Genomic DNA, 20,268 nt, shown 5'->3' on the forward strand with positions numbered 1-20,268 from the left:
GCCTCACTGATTTTAGTCAGGCAATTTTTTTTAAAGAATTCATCTCTATTTTATAAATCGGCTAACTTTTCATTGTTGATAAGCAAAATGTTTTGTACAAAGATTAGGATCCAACATTCTGCTAACTGTAAATTCACTTTGATATCTTTCAGTACGTAATGATTATTTCAATCATAGCGGGTCATTGAGATTAGTTATTTCTCGCATCGTATTATTAACGGTTTTCCGAGGATATAGAATGTACAATTATAGCCTTCGGCACCTCGGGGCTAAAAAAACTAGTTTTAATCTTATGATTGTACATTTTTATATTCATAGAAAGCTGGATATTATACGATGCTAGACATAGTTTTTTCGTATGGATGAGAACCGGTTCCTATCCACCGGATTCGAATGAATACGAGAAAGCTTTTTATAACAGTTAAAATTATGTTCTTTAGGTAGCAAAAAAGTTCTGAAGTTTATAAGATTAGACAAAGCTTCAAATATTTATTACATTAATACAATTTTTAATCTTATAACATTTCAATTGAAAATCACAATAATTTAAAAGATTTTATATATTTACAAAAAAACAAATTTCGATAAATGGATTCTGTTTTAGACCTTTAGCCAAACACAACAAACTGAAAACTCAAGCAGCTAAAACAAAATAAAAGTAATGTTCTAAAGAAAAAATAAATTTATAATAAATCTTAGGTTGATTAACTTTTCTTGGTTACTTTTACCCAGGCATAAACCTTTCCCAAAAGTTAACTTAAATCCTAATAAAAACAAAAAAACAAGACAGTCATTTTAAAATTCCTGTTATTATTGATACAGAATTTTTCCTATAATATCATAAAGATGTCTAAAGTATTATTTCTGGAATGTATTCAGATAAATTTATCTTCTTCTACCCTATTGTCGTCATTTACTTTTTATTAATTTGTTTAGCTCTAAGTCTGCCAAAGTTATTTATTAAGGTTTCGTGATTTTCTAATATTTAGGAAATCTTTCTTTAGTTTTCGTCATCTATTATTTATGACCACTAAACATTTTTTTTTAACACATTTAGCCCGTTTTTTATTCTTCGCTACTTATGGATGCTATCATCCTTGTTATATTTATACATACCTTTCTTGACACAAAGTGCTGGCCTTTGTGATTCACAAGGAGCGTCCCACCATTTGAAGGCTTCATTAGTCTAAACAAAGATGTCTTGTAATATTCCATATCAACACCCTCTAAATTTGTAATAAGAAAAGTCAATTTTTTCCCAAGGGTCTTAATTGGAAGATTTTTTAAATTAGTTTTGAAGAATTTTAGAATTCTAAATATAATTCTAAATTTCGTCAGGAAGAGAAATGGTGACTAGAAAACTTCAACTTTTAATTCTACAGACAGGACTAGGCAACTTTATGTGAGCCAAGAAAAAAAATGCTTTAACTTAGATCCTTTTGTGTCAGATATCACCTTTTTTGGGAAAGGTTAAAACATCCTGTTGATATTAGGGTATAAGGATTAACTAACAAGTCCATCCTTTTGGAGATGTGAATAAATGCTTATTGTAACTTAAACATCTACTTTAATTAATATAGGGGGTATATGACATTTATACATCTTACAAAATATTTGTATGTTTATCTGGCAATTTGATTTAAAACTGTGAATTTGGACAACGCCCAAATTGAGTCAAAAATGATCCAAGCGACATCAAGAAAATGAGGGAGATGAGAGGAGAAGTAGGAAAGAAAACCCCTAAAAAAGAGATGGATATCCCTCATTTTTACATGGATGATTTTTGACACAATTTTGACACAATTTTGGTTTTGTCTGAATTTAACAAAATTATGCTTAAGTTTGTAATAATCACCGTTTTGATGTCATCTATATGTGTACCTGAATGTTTAAGGGATAATGACAAAAATACAGTTTGTTCACTATAATTGCAATTGACAGAAACACAACAACTTATTGTTAAAATATACTTTTGCTATTTGTAGAAACGGTATAACACCCCTTACCTGTCTATGATCAACAACAAAAAACTTTATTTTACCTGTAGAGCTACACATCTCTTGTTATCCTGGTACCAATTTCTGTATTTTACTGAAAATGAATATTGTAAAATAATGTGAGTAAACAGTAATGTTTAAAAAAGCTATTTTTTTCTCTACATTTAGAATTGGTCCCTCTATCCGAACTCCAATTTAACATGATGATGCTTGTAACAATAAAGTACAATTTAGAAATACTAGGACCTCTATAATTATTACCCGAGAGTCCTAATATCTGTTCATGAAATGATCATTTTTATTTTTATAAAGTCTTCAACAATTTATAAATATAAAGGGCTTCTATGAACAAAGTAGATTACCAAAGCAGCTAAAAATTAGATCATTATTTACAAACACACAAAAATACCATCAACTTCTTTAGTACACTGCATTTATCATTTCAAGAAACGTTACCTTTGTCATCTTTAACATTTTTATACTGATCCTTGTTACCATTCTTGTTGGTTATACCAATCCAAACTCCACACCCGTCATCATACCAATTGTCAGTGCAAGTTCTGCCTTTTAACAGGTCTAAACAGGGATATTATTATAAGTAGCGCAGCAAAAGAAAAATATACATCACATAGCATACCACTTGTTAGTACAAGTTCTGCCTTTTAGGAGGTCCTAACAAGAACATTCATTTGAATAGCACATAAAATATACTTTAGTACTCAAATTTTCAAAATTTAAAAAAAACAAAGAGGATATTACCACATGATCATACCCAAAAAAGATGACTTAAAAAGTATTATTGCCACTAAAACTTACTCTCAGTGATAAATGTCTGTTCCTGATCACATTCAATAGTAGCCAGATGAGCATCTCCAGTACCATCACAAAACAACTTGCACACCTCCTCAGCTGTTTCCCAGCTGCATGGCTCCTCCACAATCTTGTAGCACAAATCTGTACATTGGTATTTTTAAATGTATGTGAATTACTTTTTAAAATAATTTACAGCACATTATTAAAATAGAATTGATATAAAAACTAGAAGATCTTTAAAATTCTAACAAAATATTTTTTGTTAGTTTGAACTTTAAGTTCCCTTTGTATCTTTGTATCTCACTAACTGCCAAACCGAAGATTTACACCGAAGATTGTTTTAGGTCCAGGGAAGGTTTATAACTGTTTTTGGGAAGGGTATCTCCATCCTTATATTCACCCCTAGAAAAAATACCCTCTCCCCCCCAAAAAATACACATTTTCTTTCCTTTTCTGTCCAACGAGGCCTCTAGGGGCGTAACCACTAGTGTATTATATTTTATTTTATTGTACAGTTATCTTTACAGTTATTATACCTGTAGCTGGGTCTAATTTCCAGGATTGATCAAGGCATGTCTTGCCAGGTGTCCTGGCAGTAGCACAATCACCACTCTTGATAACAACAAACAAAACTGTAAGTAAAATGATACACTTCATCCTGATATAGATGATATGGTTTACTATTATTTGTAAATAAAATAAGTATTTTTACAAGCATCTGATCATTGGACACATCTGTACATGAAATAATTTGTAATATTTGTTAAATACTTGTGAGTTGGTAATTAAAAAACATAAAACATGGATGATAACATCTATAAAAGCGAAGCTCTGAAACGGTAGGACAGACAACATCAACTCTTGTAGAGTGTCATAACTGAATAAGCAGAATATTTTCAAACATATTTGTAATACATTTTTAAGGACATACTTACATTTTTGGGCCTAATTATAGAGATTCTTCACTTATAACATTGTACTTTGATGTATTAGGAATCGGTATATAAAAAGTCACATGAATAGGATGATCTTATCAAATAAAAAATGATAGAAATTAACTTATTTTAAATGGACGTATTGACATTTTGGCACTGATTATAGAGTTGCTACTTCGTACCTAACTATTACAAGAACCAACATGCCAAGTTTGAAATCGATAGGACAATTTTAAGTTGACTAAAATAACAAAAATAGCCAACCGTTCCGGACGGACGGTTGACCGACCCTAATTATAGAAAATATATGTTTTTAAAAATGTAAATATAAATATGTAGTTTACTTATTTCCTTTTAAGTCTCTAGTCCTTTTAGGGAGCTCTGTTATATTTGTAAACTTCCTGGCCGCCCAGATAATGGAGATCCTTAACTTTTTACTTTCTGTTCATTTGTAGAGACTTGGCTGTGTTTATATTTCTAACGCTATTAGCCGATTTCAAAGACCAAATATAAAATTTTCACAGGAATCCCGCCCTGCAGATCGAGTTACGTGTACCTCATGCCCCTTCTAATCTTTTACTTTAATTCTCTAACCCTGCGGGGTTCTCTTGTAAAGAAATAACATACCTGTCAAAAAGTCCTAAGAAACTCACTAGTTAAACTTAAATAGTTAACTCAAACTGATACATTATTTCAAATTTCCAGAATTTTATACCCGTTAAGAAGATCAAAAAACTCCTTCAAATTTTTTGTATGTCACGGTCTAAAATTTTCAAATTTTGACAGTGACAGAGATATGCAATAGGATCTAAATAAAAACAAGATGCCTTCAACTTTTCTGCAAGTCAAAACAATAGCTGTAAAATAGATGATATTTTTCCAGTATGGCCTCGGAACCAAATAATATCTGTTAGTACCAGTGCAATATTGATAAATCATGCATTGTATCGTATTGTAGACAACTTCCCAACGAATAATAAAATAAAAATCATAAGATTAAAACCAGTTTTGTTAGTCAAGGCCTTCAGCCTCTCCTGGCTAACAAAACTAGTTTCCTTTTAAATATCCGCGAAAAACGATAAAATAAAACGGTGCGAGAAATATATATTCTAGCATACTATGAAGCTTTAAAGCAATGCATTTTATTTATCTAAATTCTAACATCAAAGAAATCGAAAATGCGCTCCTCCTTTCAAATTAATTTGAGCACATCAAAACAACAATTGCATAAAAATCTATTTTGACCTACAAATATCATTGGAGGAAGCATGAATTTTCTTCTGATTATCTATATCTTTCCCTGATATGTCAAGCCCAAACTTATTGATGAATAATTTAAATTGTTTCAACGTAAGCACTAATATATAAACGCCCCCCTGAATTGATTTAATAAAAAATCATTATGTATTCAGAGGGGGGTAGGGGAGTTTTCAGTAAGGGGTCTGTTAAAATCTTGCTAATAATTGAATTATTTTAGAGAATCCTTCCACTACTTCTAGGATATCTTATTTTTTACTAATGTTTAGGTTTTTTGTTCCCTTTCGCCTCTCCTGATTAAATACAGAGCTACATGATGCTAAGGGCAAGTCGTCATATAACATACTGGTTATTTAAGACAAAATAACTCTGAAACAGAATGGGTGGATCATATGAAGGAAATGAAGTCATTCCTAACAAGGTCAAAAATTCCCTTCCAAAAAGGACAGAAATCATCTTCCTTTTTCTCAGATAAGTGAAATATGGACAAAAAACTCTCCTTTTTCTCACATATCTGAAAAAGAGGATAAAAATCACCTTCCTAAATCTCACAAGAGAATTTCTGTCCTTCTTAGGAATGACTTAATTTCCTTCATATGATCCAAATGGTTTGTTGCAGCTTATACCAACAACAACATGTCAGCTGTCGTTGGGGGGGGGGGGGGGGGGTGTAAAATTAAAGATCTTTTTTATCTGTCCCTCAAATATTACTTTAGATTTATTTCGTTTGTTGGCTATACCTTATTCCTATTACCAGAAGAAGATTGAGTGTTTTAATTTGTTATTTTATTTACTAAGTATATTTGCGATAACTTTTATTTAATAGATTCTTCCAATTTTTAACATTTACAAAACAGCCTGCATTATTGCTTCAAGATCCATGTCAGATCTATATAGGAAATAAATGTCTATATATGAGCTCAAGTCTTCCAAGGGATAAATGTTTAAAACTCATAGTGCTCCAATAATCCATAATAAACTCTCATTGCCCAGGTCGATAAGACCCAATATTTTACTTTATTAAGAATAAATTCATCTTTTTTATTTCATGTTGCTATTCACATAATGTTGAAGTATTTAATTACTATTCTTAAAACAGAAAATTTAAATTCATAATATAGTAAATTTAAGAATACTTAGTTTTAAAATAAATTGATTCTAGCACCATTTTAAATATGTTCAGATTTACAAACAAAAATTAAAAACATTTTAACCCTTTTGTGACGGTTATATAAAAAAATATATATTGGAAAATAAATTCCATAATTCAAATTGCATTTTTGAAAGAATGAAAAAAGCATTATTATAAATACGTATCTGAAGATCAAATAAAGAAATCAAAAGAAAAATGGAAGAAAAAGCAAGTGTGAGAGAGAGGTTTAAAAAAAAAGAAAACGCTAAGGCAGAATGTTATTACGTTCATAGTATCAAAGGCTTTTATTATAAAATGAATAACTAAAATCAGCCAGACAGAAATTCTAACGTAAGTAGTTGAACTTGAAGTAATCTTTATGTGCAAGTTAATATATTTGTATTTACTTTCTAATATTTCCCCTGTGAATATACAGTTACCTCCCCCCCCCCCAAAAAAAAAGGGCATAGGAATTGTCAGGGAAATTTTAACAAAATCCATATTTCTAATTCTGAATAAAAAAATGCATACCTAGCGGAGCGTACCTAGCATCCAGGGGCTCTGTAATTAAAAGGGCAGAAACAGGCTAGAAAAAATAGCTTAAAACCACCTAAAAATGAAATAGCCTAATGCACTCATGGGACCTATTTGAAGCTTACCTAAAATTGAGAACCCAATCGCTTTAGTAGTTATTGAGATTTTAACCTTCAGACAAAAAACTTTATATATTATTAGCGTTTGCCCCTTTATTATCTACGGACTAGAAAAAAAGCTTAAACCCATCCCAAGACTTAAATCTAAAAATTAAATAGCCTAAAACCATCACGGGACCAATGTTAAGTTTATATAATATAGAGAACCCAATCAGTTAAGTAGATTAGATATTAAGAATGAGACATTAAAATCAAATTGACAATATATTTACAAATAAAAATATTTTTATTAGTTTTATTGTTGTATGTTGTAAATCATACAAAACTTGAATAGAAGATAAGATAATAAAGTCTTCCCTGGAAATACTAAAAGCTATACTGACAGACCTACGGCATATAAAGGGGAAAAAATACATTTTTAATTTAAAATTAAAGCCATCTATCTTTAATAGCAGATAAAGAATTATATTTTACCCTCAGACAATCATTTCTAATTAAAGAGGTGCTTCGCGTAAAAAATATATTTTATACTAATTAAGCAAGTGAGGTTTAGGGTGCTTTCCCATATCGAGTACATATCAAGCATTAAAAATACACTTCCATATTTTATAAACTAGCGGCTTCGCCCCAAGAGGTTTAATCAAACCAATTTTTTGTATTTTAGATTTAAAAAAAAAAAAATTTTTAATTTTTTTTGGGGGGGAATTTTTTTTTTTTTGGGGGGGGGGGAGTTGACCCCACTATTTTAATTTTAGTTTTAAAAGAAAAAAATATTTTTTTTGGGGGGGGGAGTTGGGGGTGTCCCACCCCCCAAGAAAATAGATATAAACCTTCCCGGGACCTATGAGAAGCTACCCTGTAAAGGAGAACCCGATCGGTTCAGCGGTTAGCTCGATCCTTCGCTACAAACAGACAGACATCGTTCTACTTTGTATTTTAGATAAATTGTAAATTAGAAGGGATAGGTTTTTCCCATAAGCCTAATTCTTGCAAGGGACACTAACCCACCGAGGTTTACACTTGATGTGCCTTTACTCTTGATAGGATTAATTATAAAAATTTCTAAGAAATTTTAAAGCTTAACAAGGATGACATTATTATAAGTCCTTAGTAAAGCTAAAAAACATGGAAAGGTTTACAATAGATTTATACATTATCTTTGATAGTAGATGCATATCAAAGCTTTATAATTTATAAGCTCTATAATTTGAAATGTCCCTCTGTTTTATTCTAATAACTCGGACCCTAAGGCGGCCTAAGGCCGCTTCGTCACTAGTATTTAAATATCACTTAGATTTATGTAATTTATTATCCTTGTTTATCATAATCTTATTTGACGATGTAATCACATTAGTTTCGCATTTAAATATCTGCTTGGGTTTTCCAAATAAAAAAAAAAAAAATAAATGTGTAAATTACAAAAATACAGTATGATGCATGAATCGCTGATACAAACAGGAGTTTTTGTCAATATATTAAAGGCGTTTCTTTAAAAAGAAATCTTAACCCTTAAGAGTCGGGCCCCTTTACCGGAAATTAATCGATTGGGCGAGGGGGGGGGGTCGCTAAACACCCCCTTATGCTATTATCTCAGCTTCTATTAGAGCTAGAGTGCTAAAAAATAGAGTTTATGACCACTGTTTGATAAAGAAGTTATATCCTGCTTCCTCGCCCTTTTATTCAACAACCTTTGTTTTTTAGGTCCTTTTTACTTAAAAAAACTAAATCAATTTTTTACTCATAAATGAATGGCCCTTCCGTTATGAATCTTTGCTTTGAAAATGAAAGATAAAACCAAGATGAAATTGAAATATAGAAATATTTGTTTTGTGTGTTCAATGTTGAAACCAATTTAAAGAATTTTAAAATTGAATTGCTGATCTGTACAAAATAATGCGGAATAAGACCAGGAGGGAGGGGCATTGGGCTGTTTATTGCACTAGTTCCCAAAAGTTTATGATTTTTCTTAATTGTTGGCATATTTACTGTGGGGACTTGTATTGAATTTTAGGTTAACTAATTAAGTTTAGAGTTCAACCACTAATTTTAATCTATAGAAGGGGTAAATCTGTGTATCAACATGGGGGATGTACATCAATTTATGGGCCGTTGTCTTATCCCTTTAGATCTCTGGGAATAAGATATGTTTTTACAATGTTAACAAAATACATTCGCAAATATTTAGATCCTATTTACTTTAAGTAATAGGATAATTTCCTTCCAAATCTTTCATAAAAAGATATCCTTTACAATTCCTGAATAAAGGAATACATATTATTGTATGTCCAGAGGGGAAAACGAGATTGAAATGTTTTCTAACAGATATTCAACTATTTATACATGCATTGCTTTCATCAAAGAAAGAAAGATGGATGAATACTTTTTTTTCTGGTGAAAAGAAGTTTTTCCTTGTAAAACGGCGTATATCCGGTGAATTACAACCTGTTCTTAGCCATACTTAAAAATTATGTCTAGCATCGTAAATCGAGTTTTCTACGCCTTTGGAATTTTGGGCTAAAAAACTGGTTTTAATCTTATAATTTTTTGTATCCGCGAAAAGCTGTCTATAATACGATGCGAGAAATAACTATTAAAGCCATTTCCAAACTATTATGCATATTACAGTCGGGCCCCTTGCCGCACCTTAATCAGTCGGGGGGGGGGGGGGGGGGTTCAGTTTCAGTATCTCAGTTTCTATTAGAGCTAGAGGGCTAATTTTTTTGTGCAAGTCCTCTGTTTGATAATAAATTTCCGACTTTTTATAAGTCTAAGTCAATTTTCGCTTCCTTCACCCTTTTATTTTACAACCTTTGTTTTTAGGTCTTTTTTACTTAAAAATTTCAAACGGCTGTAATTTTCTTATTTTTGAAGCTAGAAGAACAATTTTTTTCCAGAAAATGTTTATCTTTATGTAAATTTTACATTAGAAATATCAAAATATCAATTTCAGCGGCCGCAGCTGTACTTGGCAGCTACCAGCCGCAGCAGTCGGCGGTCGGCGGGAAAACGGCGGCGGATCTTTATGAAATTTTAATACTTTATGTAGACATGTAAGAAAAGCTTAAATTTAAAATTTGAAGTCTCTAAGTAAAAAATTGCGGCCACAGGAGCCTTTTAAAGATTTCTGGAGACCTGGAGGATCAGGACCTGCAGGATCATACCTGGAACCTGAAATTGACTTGAACACCTGTATTTCATATAAGGATGTACTACTAGAGGATATTTTAGTATTTTGGTATGATCAAATGCTTTGTTTTAATCTTATGATTGTACATTTCTATATTTGTAGAAAACTGGATGCTAGACATAGTTTTTTCGTATGGATGAGAACCGGTTCCTATCCACCGGATTCGAATGAATACGAGAAAGAAAAATTACGTTATTAGATTTATTAAAGGATTAAATAATTTTACAACAATAGATATATGAAGAACATTATATTAGATAGATAAATATATACATAATTTTATTGAACATTTAAATCTTTGAAATAAATTCTTTTTATAGTTGATATCTTTGCAATCTCGTTAGAATTCAAATTCCTGAAAAAAAGAAAAATTTGATTTAGAGATCAAATCATAGAAAATTATGTCTTATTTATTTTAAATATGTTCATATACCCTTTTATCCAGTCTTCTTAGCAAACTCACAATTGTTTTATTATCCCCTATTCAAACTTTACCACGCCCCTGGAGGCATCTAGTGCACATAAGGTAAAAGGGAATCGACCCCTTCTCCCCCTTTTCAATTTTTGTCTCAAAAATAAAAAGTTTAAATATTTTTTACGGGGGCTCATTTTTCCTAAGGGCGATTTCTTTTGGGAGGGTTTTAGTATTTATAAACCTCTGAGAATACATATTTTAAAAGGAGAACCATATATGTTCAGCGGTTAGTGAGATATTTCGGTACAGACAGACAGACTTACAGTATTACTTTTATGTAAGGGTTGTATTTTCAAATTCTTCCTATTTTTGAGTAATTTAAAACTGCAATAAAAAAGGAAGTTTACTTTTATTTTTTATTACTTTTTTTAACACAGAGTGCGGGTCTTTTTACATGACAAAAGGCGAAAAACCATAGGTAAGGGCGTGTATCCTAAAATAAAAACATGCAGAATTTTTCAGGGATTACCCAAGAATTAAAAAGGGGTAATTTTATTAATCATTCTTATAAAAATTTTAAAGGTCACAGTTTAATATGGGCCCAAGGTAGGTTTTTGACTATATCTGTGGCATCTTTGTTTTCACTGCCCTGTCTTTTGATTAACCCCCATGATTTGCAGCATGATTTAAAGCCATTGTACTTTAAAATCAAAGGTGGATCCTTAAAATTTTTTTGGCTTACTGCCTCACTAAAATCAGTGAGGCTATCTTATTTTTTGTGTGAAAAATCCTCTAAAATCGCATAAAAAATCTACAAAAAAATTAATAGAATCAAAAAGGGTTATTGACATAAGATTTTGTTTAATTTTTGTAGATTTTTTTTACGATTTTTGAGGATTTTTCACAAAATTTTTTAAGAGCCTCACTGACTCTAGTGAGACAGTGGGCAAAACAGTTTTTTAAAGGTTTCACCTCAGGATAGTTTATGACATTTTACCTTTTAAAAAATTTATTGGAGTATTTTACCCCGCTATGCTAACCCCCAACCCAACAAAAACAGCCTAAAATAAAAGCTTGGATGTCCTTGGACCTACCTTTATTTTGCGGTCATTTGCTATCTTGTTAAAATTGGCAGACTTTGCACACGCGTTTTATGGGGGAGAAGGACTTGTGGGAGACGGACTTGTGGGAGGTGGACTTGTGGGAGGTGGACTTGTGGGAGGTGGACTTGTGGGAGGTGGACTTGTGTGAGACGGATTTGTGGGAGACGGACTTGTGGGGGCCGGAATTGTGGGAGTTGGACTCCTGGGAGCTGGACTCTTGGGAGCTGGACTCCTGGGAGTTGGACTCCTGGGAGACGGACTTGTGGGAGACGGGCTGGTGAAAAATAAAAGCTTCACCTAAAATTTGGTAATCTTAATTTAAAAATTGGCCGCTCTACAGTTTTTTTAATATTTAGCAGCTGCCGCTAATAAGCGACTAGTAAGCAGTCTGACAGCCATGACTAGAAAAAGTAATTTTCTCTACAAATTGTTATGAACCACAACAAATTAAGTATTTGTAACAGGAGCTGAGATAGAGTGTGATTATCTAGGAGCCCCCCCCCCCCCCTGATCTTTTAAGGTGCGAATTAGGGCCCGGTTTTTAAGGGTTAAAAAAGGATCGTATTGTTAAATTCTAATGCACATTTTCCAATAATTTTAAACTGTAATATAAAGAATAAATACACTGTGTTTAACCCTTAACAGTCGGGCCCCTTGCCGCACCTTAATCAGTCGAGGGGGGGCGTTCAACGCCCCCCCATGTTATCTCAGTTCCTATTAGAGCTAGAGGGCTATTTTTTTTTGTGTAAGTCCCCTGTGTTATGATGAATTTCCGACCTTAAGTAAGTCAAGGTCAATTTTCGCTTCCTTCACCCTTTTATTTAACAACCTTTGTTTTTAGGTCCTTTTTAACTTAAAAATTTCAAACGGCTGTAATTTTTTTGTTTTTGAAGCTAGAATAAAATTTTTTTGCAGAAAATGTTAATCTTTATGTAAATTTTATATTTCAAATATCAAAATATAAATTTCAGCGGCCGCAGCTGTACTTGGCAGCTGCCAGCCGCCGCAGTCGGCGGTCGGCGGGAAAACGGCGGCGGATCTTTATGAAAATTTAATACGTTATGTAGACATGTAAGAAAAGCTTAAGTTTAAAATTTGAAGTCTCTAAGTCAAAAATTGCGGCCACAGGAGCCATTTATAGATTTCTGGAGACCTGGAGGATCAGGACCTGCAGGATCATACCTGGAACCTGAAATTGACTTGAACACCTGTATTTAATATGAGGATGTACTACTAGAGGATATTTTAGTATTTTGGTAAGATAAAAAGCTTTTTTTAAGTCAAAAAAATATTTTTGCTCTTTACCTGGATGACCCTGCCAGGTTTGCTGGCATCCTGTGCCCGCCAGGATGGAGATATTCAAAAAATTCCAACTCTCGGTTATGTGTCATAACCAAACTTAAAAGTCACGCAGTTTGGGCTCTTTATCTTTCACACACAGAAAATGAGATAGAAAAAACCGGATGGGGGGGCGTTCAAGGCCCTACCCCCCCCCCCCCGACCGTTAAGGGTTAATATACCTTTTTTAACACAGAGTGCAGGTCTTTTTGCATCACATGGGGCGTCCCACCATTGGTAAGCGTAAGTGCTTAGAGTCTAAAATAAACATTAATCATTTTTCTGGGATTACCCAAAGTGTTTAAACATTTTAACCAATTATTTAAAACTACAGAGGGGTAATTTTGTTTATCATCAATTTTATGTATATTAAAAATTTGGATACTTTTTTATTAATTTGCAAAGGTTTTGTATTATTAGAAAAATCATCATTTGATAAACATTTATTAGAAACAGAAAAAATTAATGACAGAAATAAATAAAATGTTTAACCTGTTGGGCTGCACATCTTTCAAAATATGAGTCAGGTTCTCCCGACAGCCAGTTTGTATAGGTAGCTGAAATAGAATATACTAACTACTTTGCATGTTGGCAAACATTCATATTGAGTAGATCTGCTACCAAGAAGAAAATATACTCCTGCGGGGCTATTCACTACTTAATGTAACCTAACCTAACCAAGCTGAAGTAATAATGAATAGTCAAAAAATGCTGATAAAATCTAAATCTGAATTGGACATTAAATCCTTTATTTAAGGTCTAATTTTGAAGACGACTTTCAACAACAAAAAGCTTTTAGGATAAATTATACCTGCATGATTAGTAGTCCATTCAAAATGTCGGTTATCTCCCACAGTATCTCTAAGTCCAATCCAAACCCCACAACCATCATACCAGAACTCCCCAGGACAAGATCTGGTCTGTAGCAAATCTGAAAATCAAATAGTTTGTATGTCTAAAATCTAAACTTAGCTAAATTGTTGAATTAAATTGTGTTAGTGGTTATGATCTTAAGTGGAAAATTGAACATTACTACTCTTTTAAAAAGTATAATATTGAGACATTTTATTTGTTGTTTTATTGCAGACACTGAAGTTTAAATCTAACAAACTAATTCTATCAATGCTAATTTAATTCTACTTACTTGTGATGATGAATTGTTGTTCCTGTTGGTTTCTGATAAAAGCTAATTCAGCTCCCCCACGAAAATCACTCTTGGCCCTACAAAATATGATTATAAATAAATGGTCGTTTGGAAGACTTTAATGTTTGGTTTGGCTTTTAAAGTTAAATTCGGCCTAATGAGGTCTGTAATGCAGATGCCAAGTGTTCATAAAAATAAGAAAAACGAGGAAGGAATTGATACCTTTCTAAACCTTCCTAAGAATATATATAATATGTGTAATTTTTAAATGATAGACGGCCCAAGAGACCAGCAAATGAATTGTATACTGGATACAAATTTTGAAAATAAGAAATATAATGCAGAATATCTTTAGTAGCAGTCAAGAAAATCACATTTTCATAGCATTACTGCATAGAATTTAGAAAGAAATGAATTAATAGATCACCTGCAAGCATGTCTAGCTTCAACCCATGTCAAGTCTTGCTCAATTATTGTATAACAAAATCCTGTGATAAAATATTTAATGAAATAAGATTATACATTCTTCAAACCATAAAAGAAAAGAAAAAGCATTTAACCAATGGTTGGTATTTAAATTTAGCTGCCAATTGTAGTTTTTTTTTAAAAATAAGTAAGGAAAATGAAGTCCCTAGGTATCTCGGCTGCTAATTTAGGAAGATGAGTTTTGGGTCATACCTGAAAATCTAAAAGGGTGCAAAGACAATTTTGTGCATTGGGTTCAACTTAAAAATATTTTTTTAACAGCTTACTTTTATTTCATAAAATACAACAAAGCATAAGGCCACCTAAATCGTGAACAGTAACATAGCTGTCTATAGTACCCTAGCAAAATGGGAATATATGTCAGTGCTTTTAGCCTACCTATTCTATTGACCTACCCTATACTCCATCTCTTTTCTAGGAAGTTTCCCTCCCCCTTCCCTTTCTCTTTCCCTCTACTATGACGTCAATAGAATAGGTAGGCCAAAAGCGGTGACATCTAGCCCCACTTTCCTATGGCACTAAGGACAGCTACACAGTAACTTTTAAATTAAAGCCTACCTGTTGACTGATCCAATATCCAGCTTGCGTCACTGCACCTTGATCTTTTGTAGAGTTGGTCTTTTGTAGCAACGCCAGTGTTGGTGATATGAATATTATTCCCGTCACGATGTACATTGTGTTTGCCATTAAGGATGATGTTCACATTAGCATTTCCACCTTAATTAAAATTAAAAATGACTGGTATGAACATCAGAAAGGGATAAGATAACTGTATCAATTTAAAAATTCTAGTTTAAGCTTTGTATGATTTCGGGAAATGAAATAATCTTTATATGATTACTAAAACTCTACAGTGCTAGGAATAAATTACAAAAAGTTATCTTACCATATCCAATTCCCGTGCCAATACCAACTCCTTGCGCTGATCTGCCTTCTGATTGGTTAGTTGGATGACCAATCGCATTTGAGAATAAACAGAACAAGGGTAACAAAAACATATAGCAAGCCATCCTAGAAAAAAAAACTTGACATGTCATAATGATAATATAGAGACATGGCTTGTAAATTTTAAACCGTATATAAGAGAGTAATAAAGCGCTGGGCGTATGGACATTGGACTGTTTATTACACTAGTCCCTAAAGTTTCCTTATTCATTGGCCTAACAACTTTGGGGACTTTAGAATTTTGATTGTTTGGATGTACAAACGTTTCAACAACTAATTGTAATCTACAGGAGGGGTAATTTTGTGAATCATCGTAAAGAATTTTCATTAATTTTTCGTTCATTGTCTTATCCCTTTAGATCCCTCAATGATAAATATATATAAAAAAAAAACAAATAATAATTTACTAGTTAAACATGTCATTTATCATTCTTAATTTAAAGACTACGAAAGCAACTGTTTTGATGAAGAATTACTATTTGTAAGAAAATTGAAATATGAATTTACCTGTATTCACCAAGACTAACTAACTGCAACTGAGCAGCATTTCTATTTTTTTGTATAAAAATTAATTTTAGACTGACAAGTAAAGTTATTTCCCCTGTTTTTAAACCATAACTCCACCCTTTTATGTAGTTATAATTAAATTTAAAATTTAAGAGTAAATTTGTTTCCATATTTTTAAATTAAAGATCCACATAAAGCTTTTTATAGCTGTGTTTTAATCCTGTTTTAATCCTTAGCTCCACCAATTTTCCTTTTCCCTAATTTCAGACTGATAAGTAAAGTTATTAATCCGTTAGCTCCACCCATTTCAAAGCTCTACCCTCTTATAGCATGATAAATATCATGCAAAATTTTTCTGTACCTGTGTTTATTCTTTTAATCTAATAAAAAATTATATATTTCTTTCTATTAAATGCTCCACCCACTATATTTCATTAAAACAAGTAAAGTTTTTTTCCATTATTTTTAAATCATAGCTGTACTCTTTTAAAATGTGATAATTTAATATCACATAATCATTTTTTGGACCAGTATTAGTTTCTAAAAATATTTACCCATTTAATAATCCATTCCTGTTTTTATCCTAATCTCCGCCTACTTTATTTTTCATTAATTTAAGCCTCATAAGTAAAGTAATTTCCCCTATTTCTAAATCAAGCTTTAATTTTTGTATATTGTGATTTTTAAAAATAATTGTTAAGCTCCACCTACTTTAAAGCTCTACCCTCTTAAAATGTGATAAATATCATGTAAAGTTTATAATATACCCTGTATTTTAACCTTAAACTAGTTACCCAATTCATAATAATCCATTGCTAAACCATTTTCCTACCTTTTTAATATCACATACATTTTGTTAATACCTATATTTGTTATTAAAAAATTTACCCAATTGCTAATAATCAATTCATGTTTTTATCCTAAGCTCCGCCCACTTTATTTTTCATTAATTTAAGTCTGATAAGCAAAGTTATTTTTAAATCATAGTTTTAACTTTTGTAAATTTTGATATTTCAAAACTAATTCTTAAGCTCCGCCCACTTTAAAGCTCTACCCTCTTATAGCATGATAGATATCATGTAAAGTTTAAATATACCTGTATTTATATCTTAAACAATTTACCCAAATCATAATAATCCATTACAAAATCTATGCTTCACCCTTTATCAATTTGATTAATAACACATAGATTTTGTTAATACAGTTAGTGAGTTGAATCCATTTTTATAGAAGCAGAAATATAATCTATGATTACGGTTTTGACCCTTTAAAAAACATAATCTACCATTCCACTTTCCCCTCTCTTGGTGATGATATCATCAACGCCGATATGATTTTGGTGATGATATCATCAATACAGATACGATTTTTGAAATGTACCATTCTACTTTCAAGAGAGGCAAAACTGGAATGGTGGTTTACACTTTTAACATCGACATAATTAAAATTATACTTACTATTTTTAAATTATGTCAATTTAAATAAGAAAATCAATGTTTATGAATACGCTGATATGTAAACATAAATGTACCATTGAAAGTGGAATGGTACATTTCAAAAATCGTATCAGCGTTGATGATATCATCACCAAGACAGGGGAAAGTGGAATGGTAGATTACGTTTTTTAGAGGGTCAAAACCGTAATCGTAGATTATATTTCTGCTTCTATAAAAATTGATTCAACTCCTTAATTGTAATACCTGTATTTATTATTTGAAAATTTACCCAAGAATGCATATCCTAAGCTCCGCCGCTTTATTTTTCCTTAATTTAAGCCTGATTAGTATGATTGATTCTCCTATTTTTAAATCATAGCTCTACTCTTGTGAAATGTGATTTGTTTACCTGTATTATTTCTGAAATAATTCATAATCCACATTTCTGTTTTCCACCAACTTTAATATCTAATTCATTTGTATACAACAAGGACATATTTCGAGGGAGGGGCACGTACACCACTCTCCTCTACTCTATATATAGCCTAAAACATTCCTTTGACCATGTCCTTCTTTATTTTAGATTTTGGCAACTTTATAACAATTCAGTATCAATTAAAGCAAAGACAATTTATTAAAGTTAATTTCATATGATGCGTTCCATATAATCACTTATTATTTTTTCATATAATTAAACTTCCTATAATATTTTCTTTGCCTACGGTACCCTAACCCCGCAGGACTACTGAATACCCAAAACAACATAACCTATATTTTTCAATCTTTGCCTTATCAGGTAAAACCAAACTCTAATATTTTAGTTCAATTCATTTTTAAAAAGCAAAAACATAAGACTTTACATGGATAACAAAATTAGATTTATTTAACAAAATTACATGGTATTCATTAATAAGGGCACATGGATATGTCTACACAAGATAAATTTAATGGCTGTTTGATAACATAATTATAATAGCTTTAACCTAATTAGTAAGCTGTATGATTCCACAGGCCAATCTGCTGCCCGCATTCCCTGTCTTCAAACTTTCATCATTGCCACCTTTGCCCAGGTCATCCTCTCCCGCATGCACGACAACCGCACGGCCAGCAACATCATAAATTCCACCATCTCCTAGAGAAATATGCGCGTCTTTGACATTAACCTGGGTGTGGCCGTTGGCAGTAGTAAAGATATTGCCCAAATCTCCAGCATGTCTGATAGAGTCCACGGGCCCGGCATGGGGATTTCCTGCAGGGTTGAAATGGGACCCGGCATCCTTGCACTGGCCGCCCAGCTGACCCTTCATGTGAACATGAAATCCATGAGCACCAGGTCTTAGTCCCTTTATGGAACCCGTGATTAGGACACCTTTGTTGTCCAACCCGGTAGTGAGAATCAAATTTCCAGCCACATTTGGATCAGAACCTGGAACAAGCAGTACTTGGGCTGTTCTTTGACGGCCACCAAGGGTCGTTGCACCTATACCAGCCAAAGACAAAATAAGAAAAAATCTATTCATTTTTAAATCTAATGCTTGTATTGTGGTTACTGAAATAAAATCGTATGTGACGCTATTTATATACATTTAGGGGATAGAAACGGTTCCTTCAGCCCCTCCTCCCCCCATAAATTTTGTTCCATGGACGAATTACCCTTAGTTATAGAGAAGCTGTGCTTAAAAATGTACATCTTTGTAAACTACGCTTTTTATTCTTAAACCTTTCTTTTATAATTTATTTTTGTACATTATCTTTAGCCTGAAATACGCCTTCTTTTAAAATTCAATCCTGATTAAGGTAGATAGAAAATAATTCTTTAGCCATACCTGTCCCTCATTCCCCCCCCCCTCCCCTACTCTTCTTCAATATTTGAAGCTAAGTTATTCTGTATTTAATAAAACCTCTGACATTGAAATATATAATCCTGATAATTTTTTTATTGCATTCCAGTCTCCTTATAGGATAAAAAAATGCATGCTATTTTCAATATTATTAGAGAACGATAAGACTTTTGGACAAATGTATAATTTACAATTTTTCACAAAGCCACATAATTGAAATGGATGTAGATTATACGTTGATGACATAAAATGAAAAAAAAATTGCCGTCAATTTAGGTTGCAATTTCCCCTAGCATTTATTAGTTGGGCCGTTTATCCAGTAGGAGGAAAGAGAATGGGGTGAAGGGGGGGGGGGGTAATATCACTATTTTAGCCCGCTATAGAGTTTACTTTTTCATAGAACAAGAACATCTGGTATAAGATCCAAGTAATATTACATCCATTATAAGTGAGATATATAAAATTAAAGAATTTCTCTATGGGTTTTTGCCCAATATCCTACCCCTACACTGCATCTATGAAAAATATCTTTCTTTTCTATTTAAGTTGAAAGTTCCCAGATGAGTTGTTAAACCTTGAGGGTGTGGATACAATGTAGACAAAAAATCAGGGATTTTAGGGGATAAGACCAGAGAGAGATTGGACTATTCACTGTTTATTACACTAGTCCCTAAAGTTATAAAACACCGTTTTTTATTCGTTGGCTTTACAACTTTGGAGAATTTTGAATAGGTGAATTTTGATTGGTTGGTTAATTGAATTGAGTGTTCAAACGATTACACCACTTATTTTATTCTACAGAAGGGGTAATTTTGAGAAACAGCATTGATAAATACTTGAATTTATAGGCCATTGTCTTAACCACTTATTTTAATCTACAAAAGGGTAATTTTAATTATCATCATTAAGGAAATACATGAATTTATCAGCCATTGTCTTATCCCTTTGGACAGTCAACCTCATTAACCAACCAATAAAAATTCAATAAAAGTCCTCAAGTTTGTTAAACCAACGAATAAAAAAACTTTTGGGACTCCTGGGTCTTAGATTACCTAACCCCATGGTTTTAATTTTTTGCT

At 32.3% G+C, this 20,268-nt stretch overlaps 2 protein-coding genes and 1 pseudogene across 3 annotated transcripts; all 3 read right to left on the minus strand.

The window, feature by feature from the left end:
• Positions 1-475: 475 nt before the first annotated feature.
• LOC145333468 (snaclec purpureotin subunit alpha-like) lies at positions 476-4,586 on the minus strand. Its single transcript, XM_080178621.1, has 7 exons — positions 4,373-4,586; positions 3,347-3,468; positions 2,814-2,951; positions 2,454-2,573; positions 2,042-2,091; positions 1,117-1,186; positions 476-642 (listed from the first exon to the last, which is right to left on the minus strand). Exons 2-7 carry the CDS (start codon positions 3,465-3,467, stop codon positions 635-637), a joined length of 507 nt encoding a protein of 168 aa, XP_080034747.1. The 5' UTR covers position 3,468; positions 4,373-4,586; the 3' UTR covers positions 476-634.
• A 5,575-nt stretch (positions 4,587-10,161) lies between these two features.
• Positions 10,162-15,960, minus strand: LOC145334277 (uncharacterized). The gene is made up of 10 exons (XM_080179672.1): positions 15,913-15,960; positions 15,347-15,471; positions 15,019-15,177; positions 14,402-14,462; positions 13,975-14,051; positions 13,642-13,761; positions 13,323-13,387; positions 13,013-13,088; positions 11,484-11,789; positions 10,162-10,329 (listed from the first exon to the last, which is right to left on the minus strand). The coding sequence occupies exons 2-9, from the start codon at positions 15,468-15,470 to the stop codon at positions 11,512-11,514; spliced, it is 960 nt and encodes a 319-aa protein (XP_080035798.1). The 5' UTR covers position 15,471; positions 15,913-15,960; the 3' UTR covers positions 10,162-10,329; positions 11,484-11,511.
• A 2,253-nt stretch (positions 15,961-18,213) lies between these two features.
• On the minus strand, positions 18,214-18,909 carry LOC145333924 (superoxide dismutase [Cu-Zn] pseudogene; annotated as a pseudogene). The gene has a single exon (XR_013884651.1). The product of XR_013884651.1 is annotated as a superoxide dismutase [Cu-Zn] pseudogene (transcript).
• Between the last annotated feature and the right edge of the window lie 1,359 nt (positions 18,910-20,268).

The sequence above is a fragment of the Acartia tonsa genome, chromosome 12 (genome assembly GCF_053477335.1).
Source record: "Acartia tonsa isolate MP-2025a chromosome 12, ASM5347733v1, whole genome shotgun sequence".
NCBI lineage: Eukaryota > Metazoa > Arthropoda > Copepoda > Calanoida > Acartiidae > Acartia > Acartia tonsa.